This window comes from Podarcis vaucheri, assembly GCF_965113315.1.
Source record: "Podarcis vaucheri genome assembly, chromosome: 5".
In the NCBI taxonomy this organism is placed as follows: Eukaryota; Metazoa; Chordata; class Lepidosauria; order Squamata; family Lacertidae; genus Podarcis; species Podarcis vaucheri.
Genome location: NC_138763.1, coordinates 1,811,971 through 1,826,207, shown reverse-complemented (window position 1 = coordinate 1,826,207; position 14,237 = coordinate 1,811,971). Strand labels below are relative to the sequence as shown.

The 14,237-nt window shown below is 46.0% G+C and overlaps 1 protein-coding gene and 1 long non-coding RNA gene across 3 annotated transcripts in view; one reads left to right on the top strand and one right to left on the bottom strand.

Annotated features, from left to right (window-relative positions):
• Positions 1-14,237, bottom strand: part of LOC309533325 — a 428,448-nt gene that overhangs the window by 384,807 nt on the left and 29,404 nt on the right. The window lies entirely within an intron of this gene.
• CCDC50 (coiled-coil domain containing 50) overlaps positions 1-14,237 on the top strand; it is a 54,627-nt gene that overhangs the window by 15,515 nt on the left and 24,875 nt on the right. For both annotated transcript variants that reach the window (XM_082224286.1, XM_082224287.1), the window contains exons 2-4: positions 8,930-8,992; positions 9,275-9,404; positions 12,374-12,464. In XM_082224286.1, coding sequence (XP_082080412.1) covers positions 8,930-8,992; positions 9,275-9,404; positions 12,374-12,464 — 284 coding nt within the window. The remainder of the gene's footprint in view (positions 1-8,929; positions 8,993-9,274; positions 9,405-12,373; positions 12,465-14,237) is intronic.

Sequence of the window (14,237 nt, the reverse complement as noted above, 5' to 3'; positions counted from 1 at the left end):
GGGGAAAATGCAGAGAATACTTCACAAAACAGTGCCCTAAAATACGTACCTGGACTTGTTTCGATTAATGTCTGCAGGAGACTTTCTGGATACTTAAGTTATGATTAGAAAAATCTTGATTATTCATAAAGGAAACAGCTTATAAGAAGTAAATAAGGAGGCCAGATACAGGATAAAGGAAGTCTTTTATTTGGTTGTTTGTATTGTTGTATGTTATGCTTATTGTATGTTATGTTCACGTTTAGTGAGGGTGGATTTCTGTATTGGGGGGGGTAGGGGGTTATGTTATGTTGTAAATTAAATTTCCAATGAAAAAAAGAAAAGAGGATGAGACAAATTTGTGGGGAAGAGAGGGCTACCGATGGCTACCAGGAAGGATGACTTTGCCCTGCCCCCCAAAAGCTGGAGGCAGCGATGATTCTGAACTGCAGGACAGGATTGTGTTGGTCTTGTGCTCAAATCCTGATTGCTGGTTTCCCACGGGTGTCTGGTTGTGAGAACAGGATGCTGGCCTGGACGGGTCCCTCCACCCCCTTCCCCAAAAGCAACAAACAGTCCCTGGTGCCTCCTTGCACATCCTTCTGTGCCGCTTCTCCCCAGGGAGGGGGAGCGTCAGCATCGGCAGCCAAGGAAGGGGCGTGTGCAGGGAAGAGGAGAACAAAGGGCCTGGAAGGGCATGAGAGAAGGCAAAGGGCAGCGGGAGAAACAAGAAGCTGAAGCACGCTCTCTCCTTCCCGCCTCTTGCCTGTGTGTCACCCCACAGGCCTTCTTAAGGATGGGCAAGGGGGCTTTTTGGAGATCTGCACTTTGCAAAGTTCATGCCAGCTCTTGATAGCAGCGGCCGAGAAGGGTGTTGGGATCTGCGCTGCTGCTGGGAAGCAGGAATAGGGAAGGCATCCGATTAGGCAAAACAACAGCGCGTGCATCACTGTAGTTTGCACATGCCACAGACTTCCAAGCCCTTCTAAGCCTGGGGTTGGGCCAGGCCAAAGCTACAGTCAGGCAAAGAATCATAGACACCGAGAGACAACAGGACTGCTCAAGGTGCCCTGACTATAAAATTGGAGAAATTGAGAGAGATATAGCTGCACCGGCAGCATATCTCTTCTTTCTCATATCCAAAAATGCAAGAAGGGCTTTTACACTCACCAGAAGCTCGGCTCTGCCCTCGCCGGTCCTGGAAGGATCCTTTTAAAAAGTCCCATATGCTCAGAGACTTTGCACCTGTTCATTGGGGGAGAGAGGAAGCCCAGAGCACTTGTTCTTTAGATGTCCCTTTTACGAAGAGGCACGTAGTGAGGCTCACTGACCTCCCGGAAAAGCAAAAATTTGACCTTTTCCTGTTAGGCAAAGATCAGAAGAGGACGCGGATGGTCGCCAGATTCTGTGTACAGATCTGTAGGCGCAGACCATCCCCCGACCCAAACTAGTTTGTGAAGAAAATCCCCAAACTCGGTTTCATGGGTGACTCTGGGTCAACTCCCTGCGGTAGTTTATTGTTGTACATTGTTTTTAAATTTATTGTTGTGCATTGTTTTAATTGTGTGTTTTTCTTCTCTGACTGTACCCCCAAGTGTGTTTTATAAGCTGGTCTCCGGCCATAATAAATTATCTATCACAGAGTTCCAATTCGCAGCCGCCCTTAACAAACCACAGGACCCAGAATTCTTTGAGGGGAGAAATGTGCTTCGAAGGTGCTCAACAGTGCGCACACAGTCTAATAGAGGAAAGCCGCCCCATTGGTTTGCCCCTGCGAATTATGGAAGAACTGGAGCCCACTGAGGGAAGAAGGAATGGAAAGATTCCTTAACCTGGAAAACCTGGCCACAGTCGTTAGTTGCATTGGTTACTTCAAGACTGGATTACTGCAATACGTTCTATGTGGGGCTTCCCTTGCGCTTGATCCAGAAGCTGCAGTTAATGCAGAATGCTGCAGCACGAGTGCTGAAAGGGGTGAGGTCTTGTCACCATATGAATCTCAACTAAAGCATCCCTGACGACCTTTGCAACTTGAAAACGAGAGTATCAGATGTGCGTTGATTTCATTTCCAGATGCACCCTTAGAAGCCGTCTAGAAAGTCGGGTCGGCCAAATGTGTTTCCCAAGATCCACACAGTGCTTCCCAGCCACCTCCCAGAGCCGACATATTTGGGAAGATGAAGAAGAGGAGGAGTTTGGATTTGATATCCCGCCTTTCACTCCCCTTCAGACGTCTCAAAGCGGCTAACATTCTCCTTTCCCTTCCTCCCCCACAACAAACACTCTGTGAGGTGAGTGGGGCTGAGAGACTTCAGAGAAGTGTGACTGGCCCAAGGTCACCCAGCAGCTGCAGGTGGAGGAGCGGGGAAGCAAACCCGGTTCCCCAGATTACGAGTCAATCGCTCTTAACCACTACACAGTGCACTGGCACTTGGCTAGCTTAAAAGACTGTGGAGGGGAGAGGGCTGCAGGTGGCTCCTTGTCCCCTTTGGTATGACAGAAGAAGAACAGTCGGAAGGGACCCCGAGGGTCTTCCAGCCCACCCCCCTGAAACACCGGCTTGAATGCGAGAAAACCTCCCAGCCATTTACAAAAATGCAAAGCGGGACAAGAATTCAGGAAGAAGCAAAACTTTTGAGAGCCACCTCGCTGCAGAGAACCCCCAAACTTGCTTCAATTGAGGAGAAACTTTGGTCACAATTCCAGCTGAGGTTCACCTGCCCTCCTCTGACGGCCATCCAACGTCTGCTTAAAAACCTCCAAGGAAGGAGAGCCCTCCACTTTCTGAGGTTGCCTGTTGAAGAGCTCTTACCACCAGAAAGCCCTTCCTTGAATCTCCTTTCTTGTAACTGGAATCCAATAAATGTTTGTGCTTAAAGTGCCAACAGACTCCTCCTTGGTTGTGCAGAAGTTGCCACTCGCCTTCCATCACCACCCAACGATGCCAGGGAGATACCTGAGCAGAGCAGAAAGCAGACAAAGCTGGGAGATTCATCCTAAGCAAGGTTCCTTCTGCTGTAAAACCAAACAAACATTTGTTGTTCCCTTGCGAAACAAAACCAAACAGTGCATGCATCACGGGAGAGATCTGTAGCCCAGGCTGTAAATTCTCTGCCCAGACACACCTCTGTCTCGTTCCTCATCAAGCATCAGTGTCCACATTTCCTGCAGCCTCTGTCTCCCAGTGCACAGATTCTCCCGTTGTTTGCCTGTTGATCTTCAACAGGCGGTTGGAGGATGGATGGTGGCTAACAGATTGAGGTTGAATCCTGACAAGACAGAAGTACTGTTTTTGGGGGACAGGGAGCGGGTTGGTGTAGGGGATTCCCTGGCCTTGAATGGGGTAACTGTGCCCCTGAAGGACCAGGTGCGCAGCCTGGGGCTCATTTTGGACTCACAGCTGTCCATGGAGGCGCAGGGCAGCTTTCTACCAGCTCCATCTGGTACGCAGGCTGAGACCCTCCCTGCCCGCAGACTGTCTTGCCAGAGTGGTGCATGCTCTGGTTATCTCCCGCTTGGACTACTGCAATGCGCTCTACGTGGGGCTACCTTTGAAGGTGAATCAGAAACTACAACTAATCCAGAATGCGGCAGCTAGACTGGTGACTGGGAGTGGCTGCCAGGACCACATAACACCGGTCCTGAGAGATCTGCATTGGCTCCCAGTACGTTTCCGAGCACAATTCAAAGTGTTGGTCCTGACCTTTAAAGCCCTAAACGGCCTCGGTCCTGTATACCTGAAGGAGCGTCTCCACCTCCATCGTTCAGCCCGGACACTGAGATCCAGTGCTGAGGGCCTTCTGGCAGTTTCCTCCCTGCGAGAAGCAAAGCTACAGGGAACCAGGCAGAGGGCCTTCTCAGTAGTGGCACCCGCCCTGTGAAATGCCCTCCTGTCAGATGTCAAGGAAACAAACAACTACCAGACTTTTAGAAGACATCTGAAGGCAGCCCTGTTTAGGGAAGTTTTTAATGCCTGATGCTGTATTGTTTTTAACACTTGATTGGAAGTCGTCCAAAGTGGCTGGGGAAACCCAGCCAGATGGGCGGGGTATAAATAATAAATTCTTCTTCTTCTTCTTATTATTATTATTATCTTGTTGCCGCAAAAGGCTGTAGCTCAGAGGGGGGCCATCTACACTGCGTGCAGAACGTCCCAGATTCAGATCCCAGGAGCCTCTTAGAGCTGGCAGAGAAACCCAGAGAGAATAGCTTCTGGTCAGGATAGACAACAGACATAAGAGGAGACTGCTGGATCAGGCCAGTGGCTCATCCAGTCTGGTATTCTGTTCTCACAGTGGCCAACCCGATGCCCCTTATGGGAAACCCACAAACAGGATTCAAGCACAACAGCAATTCTCTCCCCTCCTGCAGTTTCCAGCAAATAGTGCTCAAAAGCATCACTGCCTTCAGGGTTCGAAATTAGCAGGGCGCCAGGCGCATTTTGCGCCGCAAGGTTCTCCATTTATGAGCACCTCCAAAAGTCTGGATGCCCTGTTTTGTTCCTGGCTGACGCTCAAGGATTACTGATATCTCTGTGATTTGAAGCCTCAAAGTATATGTCAAGGATAGACAATATGTTAAGGAGTTTAACGACGAGTCTTTTGAAAACTGAAGTATGGTACAGTGGTACCTCAGTTCTTGAACGTAATCCGTTCCGGAAGACCATTCGAGTTCCGAAACTTTCGAAACCTGAGGCGCAAAGGGTGGTCTGCAAATTCAATTGAGAAAATTGAAAAACACGCGGCAGAAGCCGTTTGACTTCCGAGGTGCGTTTGAAAGGGGAAGCATTTACTTCCTGGTTTTTTGGCGTTCGGTTCCGAAATGTTCGTCAACGGAGATGTTCAAGAACCAAGGTACCGCTGTGCCGATATTTTTTTTGTCAGCACCAAATTAAGCACGTATTAACGATTTCTGCTAAAAACGTGTCACATGTGAATTGCAGATTAAATCACGCTTATCAAAATAATAAATAAAAGGTTTGCTGACACACACACACACCCCCAGTGGCAACTAGACATTCTGTTTTGGCATTCACAACTGTGAGGTCCACAGTTTAACTACGTTCTGCGTGAATCTTCCAATGTCCAGTTTCGTTCGATGTCAACCTGTTCTAGTGTTAGGAGACAGAAAGGAAAAACTTCGCTTTCTCCTGGCTATCTGGAGAATCCTCCGGATCCTGTTCTGGTGCTTTAATTTTTAAGGGACAATTGCAGACATCCTGGGACGTAAGCCCCAGAGCACACACATCTACAGCTAGTGACTGGATGCTGCCCGTCTGGTCACCAGATCCAGAATCGCAAAAACGTGGGCGACTTCCTTTTGGTGTGCCATCGCTGGCGTGGAGTTTTGTTCAAGCTGTTCCTTCCCTTGGCCTCTTGCGTTTGTTTTCATTTTATTTTCACAATACAGGAGAGAGAAATACTACCCAGTGGAACGCTTCTCTCTGAAGCTGCGTGAGGCACCAGATCTCCTGGTGTGCCTTTTCTTTCTTTTTTTGATAACAATTTATTAATTTTCCAAAAAGCTAACATAAAAAGTAAGCATGGAAACAACAATATATAATGAAAAGGGGGGGGGAACCAGCATAATAAAAAAAATTAAACCAGAATTTTTGCTTGACTTCCCTCCCCTCTCCCTCTTGGTTTCATTGTTTAGTACTTGTTCACGCACGTCCTTATAACCTTAATACAGTAGTACCTCTGGTTGTGAACAGGATCCGTTCTGGAGCCCCGTTTGCAACATGAGCAGAAGACAATCTGCATGGGTCGCGATTCGCTGCTTCTGCGCATGCGCGTGAGATCATTTTGAGCGTCTGCGCATGCGCAAGCGGCAAAACCCGGAAGTAACCCGTTACTTCTGGGTCACCATGGGATGTATCCTGAAAGAACGTAACCTGAACTGAACGTAACAAGAGGTATGACTGTAATCCAATTTTTCAAGCCTTGTTTATCTGAATACAAGTGAGTTTTGACCTGGTGTGCCTTTTCAAAACTGCCCATGGAAAGAAGGCAGCCTACAAAATCTGAGGGGGACATTTAGAATCGCAGAATTGCAGAGTTGGAAGGGACCCTGGGGGGTCATCCAGTCCAACCCCCCTGCAATGAAAGAATCACAGCTAAATAATCCCTGACATTTGGCCAGCCAACCTCTGCTTAAAACCCTCCAAGGAAGGAAGAGTCCACCACTCTCTGAGGGTCTTTGTACGACTGCTGGACAGCTCTTGCCCTCAGAAAGTCCTTCCTGGTGTTTAGTCAGAATCTCCTTTCTTTTTCTTCTTTTTTTGGATTTTATAAACTTTATTGGAATTCAACAATAACAGCAACAAAACAAAACCCACAGCAGTTGCTACATCAAATCATGACAATTAACCAATTTAAACATTTTATAAATACTACTAAGGAAATTACATAGCATCACTTTTAACTTACTGAGGTTTTCATAATACGCTTTTATCTCTTTATCTTTTCCATAACGTATCAGAAAGAGAAGGACCAAGGAAGGAAGCACAAAAAGAGAGAAAAAGAAGAAAGGGGGTGGGGGTGAACCGAAGGGGGGGAAAGGAGGAAGGAAAAAACCAAAGAAAAACCCCCAAAGCAAAATAAACATATTTGACTTCCGATTAGACTCATTGTATTATTATTTCTACAGTTTTTTTCACACACAGTTCCAAATTATTGTATATCTTTGTTTTCATCATATGTCCAGAAAAACATTATGTTTGTTGTTTTACAAGGATCATTCTATTTCTGCCAGGAGATGTTTCTTATTGTAATACTTTTCCAAATATTCTTTAAAGATTTTCCTTTCTTTCTGTACTTTCTGTTTTGGATACCCTCTAATTCTCCCTGTCATCGTAGGCATCCGTAGATATTGGACCTGCCACTCATTTATCGTAGGTGTTTTGTCACTTTTCCAGTTTTTTGCGATTAAGATCCTGGCTGCTACTGTTGTATACATAAAAAGTGGTCTATATTCTTTTTTGATTTCTAGTGACATTATTCCCGGGAGAAAGGTTTCGGGGGTTTTTCTTAAATGAAAACTTAAATAGTTTTTTTAATTCATTGTAGATGTTATTCCAAAATTCTTTCATGGCTGTGCATTCCCACCACATGTGCATTTATGGCCCTATGCCATCCTTACACCTCCAGCATAGAATCTCCTTTCTTATAACTTAGAGATTCATAGAATCGTAAATTTGGAAGGTACCCCAGGGGTCATCTAGTCCAACCCCCTGCAATCCCAATCAACCAACTTGAACCCATTGGTTCAGGTCCTACCCTCCAGACAAGCTTGCTCCCTCTTCCATGGGGCAGCCCTTGAGATATTTGAAGATGGGTCTCTCATCTCCTCTCAGCCTCCTCTTTTCCAGGCTAAATGTACCCAGCTCCTTCGACCGTTCCTCATCAGGCCTCCTCTGCACACCTCCCAGCTTGCCGGTACCCTTCTTAAACTGTGGCACTTTTGGGTGGTTGTTCCGTTTTAAAGAGATGAGCCTTTCTCCAAATGTGTGCCAAGGGCAAATCAGTGCTCCTTTTGCTTAGATTTAAGTTACTAAAAAATCAACTTTTGCCCCTGGTTCCTCGAAATGGCTATGCATGTTCCGCTTTGCGACTTCCTTGCAGTGTTTGTGGGAAGTGGAGATTTGTGCGTTGCAAGGGAACGCTGCCTGTTCCCTCTTTCTGCAGTTCCTACTTCCTTGTGTCTTCTTTTTTATTTTTATAAATTTTTATTAGGTTTTACAATTGGATATTCGACACATTTGACACATAAAAATATAAAAGCGAATTCCCCCCCCACCCAGTGATTTCCCTCAACTTCCCCTTCTTGTTCTTTAAATATATGCTACTTCTGCTTAATTTTATCTTACTTTCTATGATTTATTTTTTTGCTAAACACTCTTATATTCTTATCATTTTGATACCAAATTTCCTTTCAAATGACATCTTGCACTTAATTAATTTCCATATTGTTGTTTCTTAACCGTCCACTTATTTTCTTAATTGTCAGCATTTACTCAAACCCTACTAGTAAGTCGAATTCTTTACACTGTTTCTGTAGATACAGCACAAATGCTTCCCAGTCTTTTTCAAAGTCTCTATTGTCATTGTCTCTAAGTCTTCCTGTAAGTTTCGCCATTTCTGTGTGTATTCCATAAGATTAACTTGCAAATCTTCCTTCTTTGGTATCTTACCTTCCTTCCATTTTGGGGCTAGTGATATCCTAGATGCCGTTGTTCTTCCGCTCTTTTGGCAATTCCTGTCCTATAATACCTAGCAAGAAAGCTTCTGGCTTTTTAACAAAAGTTATCTTAAACATCTTCTTCAGTTCGTTATAAACAGGGGTCAGCAAACTTACCGCCCCTCGGGCCGGTGGCTCCAGCGCCGATCGCGTGGTGAGCTGGAGGGCAGGGGAGCGCGTGCCCATAAGCGTGCGCACACGCTATTTCCGGCGCACTTCCGGGTTGGAGGAGCACGGGAAACAGCTTGTGTGCATGTGCACGGGCCTCCTCCAACCCGGATGTGCACCACAAATAACGCTTGTGCATGCGCAGATAACGCTTGCACATGTGCACAAGCTATTTCTGATGCTCCTCCAACCCGGAAGTGGGCAGCAGTGCAGCGCAGGTAAGAGCGGGTGGCGGGGGTCGCTGCGGGCCGGATAAACAAGTCCCTCGGGCCTTATCCGGCCCGTGGGCATTACTTTGGGGACTACTGATTATAAATCATTTCCCAATAGTTTTTGATTACTTTACAGCTCCACCAAATATGATAAAACATACCTTCTAACTCTTTACATTTCCAGCACTTATTAGAGTTTCTTCTGTACATTTTTGTAATTTTAACAGGAGTCATGTACCATCGACTTCCTTGTGTCTTGTGAAGAAGTTCTGGGCTCTGGGATGATAAGTTGCTCTCCTCCCTCACTTTTTCCGTTCTCTCTTTTCTTTCAGTGTGCCGGGATTTTGCCGTCCTCGAGGATCACACTCTGGCCCACAGCCTGCAAGAACAGGAAAGTACGTCTCGCCTGGCGGGTGAAGCTGGGTTCTGCGATGTGCATTTAACTGTTTCCGTTCTGAATGTCATTGTGTTTTGGTTCCACGCAGACCGCTTTTCTGAATAATGTTTTTTATAGGGTGCGGAACCAAAAGGGGGTGGAAACCACAATTCTTTCCTCCACCCTGCGGAAGGGGGCAGCAAGAGAGCGGGGTCCCCCTTGGGGCGCAGCCAAGAGGGTGTTTTGGTCCTCCCAGACCCGCAGCCGAATTAAATGTGCCTGTTCTTGTGCCCTATTGCAGTTGAGCATCATTTGGCGACCAATGTGCAGCGCAACCGCCTGGTGCAGTATGACTTGCAGATGGCCAAGCAGCTGCAGGAAGAGGAGGACCGCAAGGCACGGGCCCGGATCCAGGAGCGGCACAAAGACCTGTGAGTGTGCGGGATGTGGGGGCCGTTTTGCCTCTGGGCTGCCCCCTCCCTGGTTTAGCTGGGCAGAACCAAGCGGAACCCGTTGCTCCCTGAAGACTCTGGCGCAGTTTGGCTTTCCCAACCTGGTACCCCCCCCAGATGTTCCGGACTGCAACTCCCATCTGTGCCTTCTTAGTTTAGAGAAAAGGGGTGACATGATAGAAGTTTATAAAAACCATTTATGTCATGGATAAAGTGGAGATTTAACACTAGACCTTGTGGACATAGAATTGTGGCATTTGCAGAGACGCCAAGGGCCATCCGAATCAAGGTTCCCCAAACTTGGGTCTCCAGATGTTTTTGGACTACAACTCCTCCACCAGGGCCAGGGCCTTCTCAGTGATGGCTCCGACCTGGTGGAACGCTCTGTCCCATGAGACCAGTGCCCTGCAGCATTTAACCTCCTTTCGCCCAGCCTGTAAGACAGAGCTGTTCCACCTGGCTTTCAATTTGAACTTAGCCTGATCTTTTATTCCCCTTTCTTCCCTCCCCCTCCCGTTTTTATGAAGATTACCCGCTCTGGGATCCCACAGCTAGTTCTCCCCTGGTCTCCTCGCTGGCCCAAATAGGACTAATTTAGCCAGCTAGCCCTGGTGATCATCTCATGCTTATTGGATGGATTTTCCCCTAAATTGATTTTTGAATTCTGAATTTATTGTTATTCACGTTTTATACTGTATTTTATGCTGTTTTTTGTTGCATCGGATTAAGTGTTTTAAATTTGTTGTTAGCCGCCCTGAGCCTGGTTTTCTGAACCGGGAAGGGCGGGGTATAAATTATTATTATTACTACTATGATCATTCATTGCTTCTAAGTAGGGATTATGGGATTTGTAGTCCAAAACCAGTTGGAGACCCATGTTGGGGGCACCCTGATCTAGTCCAACCCCCTGCGGCGTAGAAATCTCATCTGAATCTCTTCTTGTGAAAGTTAACGTTTGACATTTCAGGACAGGGAAATGAAAGTCCTTCTTCACGCAGCACGTAGTTAAACTGTGGGACTCCCTGCCACAGGAGTCAGGGATGGCCACCAACTTGGAGGGCTTTAAAAGAGGACTGGACAAATTCCTGGAGGAGAAGAGGGCTTCTGATGGCTGCTAGCCAGGATGGCTGCTCTTTCTGCAGTTGGAGCCAGCGACGCTTCTGAAAAAGATTCACATAAAGCGAGACGGTAGCTGTAACTCAGCCTTCAGGCATTGCATGGGGCAGGGGGGCCCATGGGCACAACAGAAGAGGAGCGTACTGGATCTGACCAACGGCCAATCTAGTCCAGCACCCTGTTCTCTTTTTTAATAATATTTTTTCATTTTAACATATAAATTATAAAATGTACCACAAAACTTATCACTTATACAATCTTTTTGGATTTCCATCAGCCCTTCTGATGATCCACCGTTTTATTTTTTATAAGATTTTTATTAAGATTTTTACATTACAAAAAGTAAAACAAAAAGAGAAGAAAAAGAAAAAGAAAAAATACAGAATAAAAATTGTTAAAAACAACCAATCTTTTCATCACATTATTTTCCATTTACTTGTTTCTCAGACCTCCTCATACCTCTCTTTTTTGTATTCCAATTCAATTTATTAGCTCAGTAATTTGTTTTCCTCTTTATTCTACCCAAATCCTTATTCTTAAATTGTTATAATCTTGAAATTTTACTTTTATAAACCCATTTTTTCATATTCTTTTAACCCATTACAGCTAGAAACCACTTAATTTCGATCCAACATTATTCTAAAATTCATTAATTTTACAATGTCTCTGTAGATAATCTTTAAATTTCTTCCAGTCTTCTTCCACTGACTCCTCCCCCTGGTTGATGATCCACCGTTTTAACCACTTCTTATGCATTTCTTAACTTTATGTTGCCTTTACATCTCTTAACAAATCCTCCTCCCCCTTCTCCATTTTTACAATACTTCTAATAATACTCCTCACAAAACTTCTTGCAAACCTACAAACGTCGTCTGTTCTTCACAATTACTTTTCAAATAGTCCGTAAATTTACTCCAGTCTTCCGTGAATTTTTGGTCTTGCCGGTTTCGAATCCTTCCTGTTAGTTTATCTCCAGCACCCTGTTCTCACAGCTGCCAACCAGATGTTTGTGGGAGACCAGCGTGCAGGATTCGAACACAGGAGCAATACTCTCGCCTCCTGGGGATTCCAGCAACTGGAACTCAGAAGCATCGCTGCCTCCAGCTGCACTCCATAGTTTAACTAGATGCCAAAACAGTGTTTCTCGACCTTTTTGCGACTTTGGCCCCCTTCCGACCTTCTTTCCTTCCTGTGCCACACACACAAAACCCAGTAGAAAGGTAGCTATTTTGCCTGTAGATAGAAAATGTTTTATTTACAGTCAAATCTCGGTGGTAGAATGTCATCCGTTCCGGAAGCCCGTTCGACTTCCCAAACGTTCAACAGCCAAGCCGTGGCTTCCGATTGGTTGCAAGAGCTTCTTGTACTCAAGCAGAAACCGTGCCGGACGTTCGGGTACTGAAAAACGTTAGAAAACCAGGGCATTTACTTCCAGCTTTTTGGCATTCGGTAGCCGAAACATTCCAAAACGGAGCCGCCCGAGAATCGAGGTTTGACTGTATCATTTTTATATAAATTATATTATTTCACCTGTGCCCCCTTTAGAATATCCCGGGGGGCCCAGGAGGCCATATGGCCCCTGGTTGAGAAACACTGCATTAAGGGTTCAAAAGTTGCACTGGAAGAAAAAGTTGCATGAGTTGTTTTTTCCGTTTCTGTTTTGAGAGTGTTTCCCGTCTTGGTTGCTCATCTCTCAATGTGAAACCGGAGTCCTGGGCTGCATTTTCTCCTTTCTCTCCCCCCCCCCATTCTCTCTCTCGCTCTCTTTTCCCACGGACTCCCACCCCTCACCTTTTCCCCTCTGCCACCCCCTCCCCTTTGTCTCTTCCCAGGGAGAGGCAGGACTGCGAGATAGCTCAGGAAATTCAAGTCAAGCTGGTCATTGAGGCAGAACAGCGGCGTCGCCAAGAAGAAAACGATGAGGTCAGCCCTTTGGTGTCGTGGGCAGGGAGGAAAGTGACTGATCTCCGGCCAAATCTCACGTCTTTAAAGGGAAGCGGAGAGGGGGAGAGAACCATCGCCAGAACACAGAAGTTGATTTTTGACTTGCAGCCGTGCATGTCGAAAACAAGGCTGCCAGGAACTTGTCCCCAATAACGAATATTTCTAGGTGCAGGGAGAGTTAGGGGTCCGTTAAGCTGCGTTTGCTGCTGCGGAGGCAACAGCAGGAACCAGCAAATCAAAAGCAAATTTCATTGCATTGCAGAGGGGATCGAAAGGGTCATCGAGTCCAGTGCTCCCTCTCAAGTTTTCAGGTGCCCCTGGGAAGCCCGATCAACAACCCCTTGTCTCTTGTGACGTTGTGTTCTCGTTTCTTTATATGCTGCCTTTCAGCTAAAAAATCCCCCAGGAATAAACAGATGCAATAATGCAAATGCAAACAATAGAAATTCGAAGCATGTCAATGGTAACGTGTGTGTAGCAACCTAATAGCATCTAGCTTATTTTTAGCTGCAGTTTTGTCAGTATTGTTTAAGGTAAAGTAAAGGGACCCCTGACAGTTAAGTCTGCGGTTGCGGCGCTCATCTTGCTGTACTGGCCAAGGGAGCTGGCGTTTGTCCGCTTCTGCAGACAGTTTTTCTGGGTCATGTGGCCAGCAGGACTAAGCCACTTCTGGCAAACCAGAGCAGCGCACGGAAACGCCATTTACCTTCCCGCCGGAGCGGTACCTATTTATCTACTTGCACTTTGCCGTGCTTTTGAACTGCTAGGTTGGCAGGAGCTGGGACTGAGCAATGGGAGCTCATCCCGTCACGGGGATTCGAACCGCTGACCTTCAGATCAGCAAGCCCAAGAGGCTCAGTGGTTTAGACCACAGCGCCATCCACGTCCCTGTTTTATCACTTATAAAGGCCTTATTGATTTGTTAATCATATGATAAGTCCCACGCTGCAGTTGTGGTGTTTAGCTTATTGTTTTAGTTGTCAGTTTGTTAATAGTGGTTTAAAGATTGCAGTTGTTTTGCTGGTGATTTTAAAAAAATATATATAATATGATTTATGCTGCACTCACCACGTGCTGCTGTGTTACTGTTATCTGTAGTGTATAATCGGTTTTGGGGTTTGTTTGAATGAAAAGCGGTGTTAGAAATACAATCCATCCATCCCTTAAAAGCCAAACACACCCATGCTCCTGTCCAAAAAGGCAAAATAATAATAATAATAATAATAATAATAATAATAATAATAATAATAATAATAATAATAATATTATTATAATAATAAATAATAATAATAATCCCCCACCCATCTGGGCAGCTCCAAACAGAATGTTAAAAACACGATAAAAGATCAAACATTAAAAACTTCCCTAAACAGGGTTGCCTTCAGATGTCAGATGGTTGTTTATCTCTTTGACGTCTGATGGGAGGGCGTTCAACAAGGCGGGTGCCACTACCGAGAAGGCCCTCTACCGGGTTCCCTGTAACTTGGCTTCTCGTAGCAAGGGAACCTCCAGAAGGCCCTCGGAGCTGGACCTCAGTGTCTGGGCAGAACGATGGGGGTGGAGACGCTCCTTCAGGTCTACTGGACTGAGGCCATTTAGGGCTTTCAAGGTCAGCACCAACACTTTGAATTGTGCTCGGAAACGTCCTGGGAGCCAATGTAGGTCTTTCAAGACCGGTGTTATGTGGTCTTGGCGGCCGCTCCCAGTCACCAAAGAACTGGCAAGAACGTTCTTTGCGAAAATGCCAGGGTT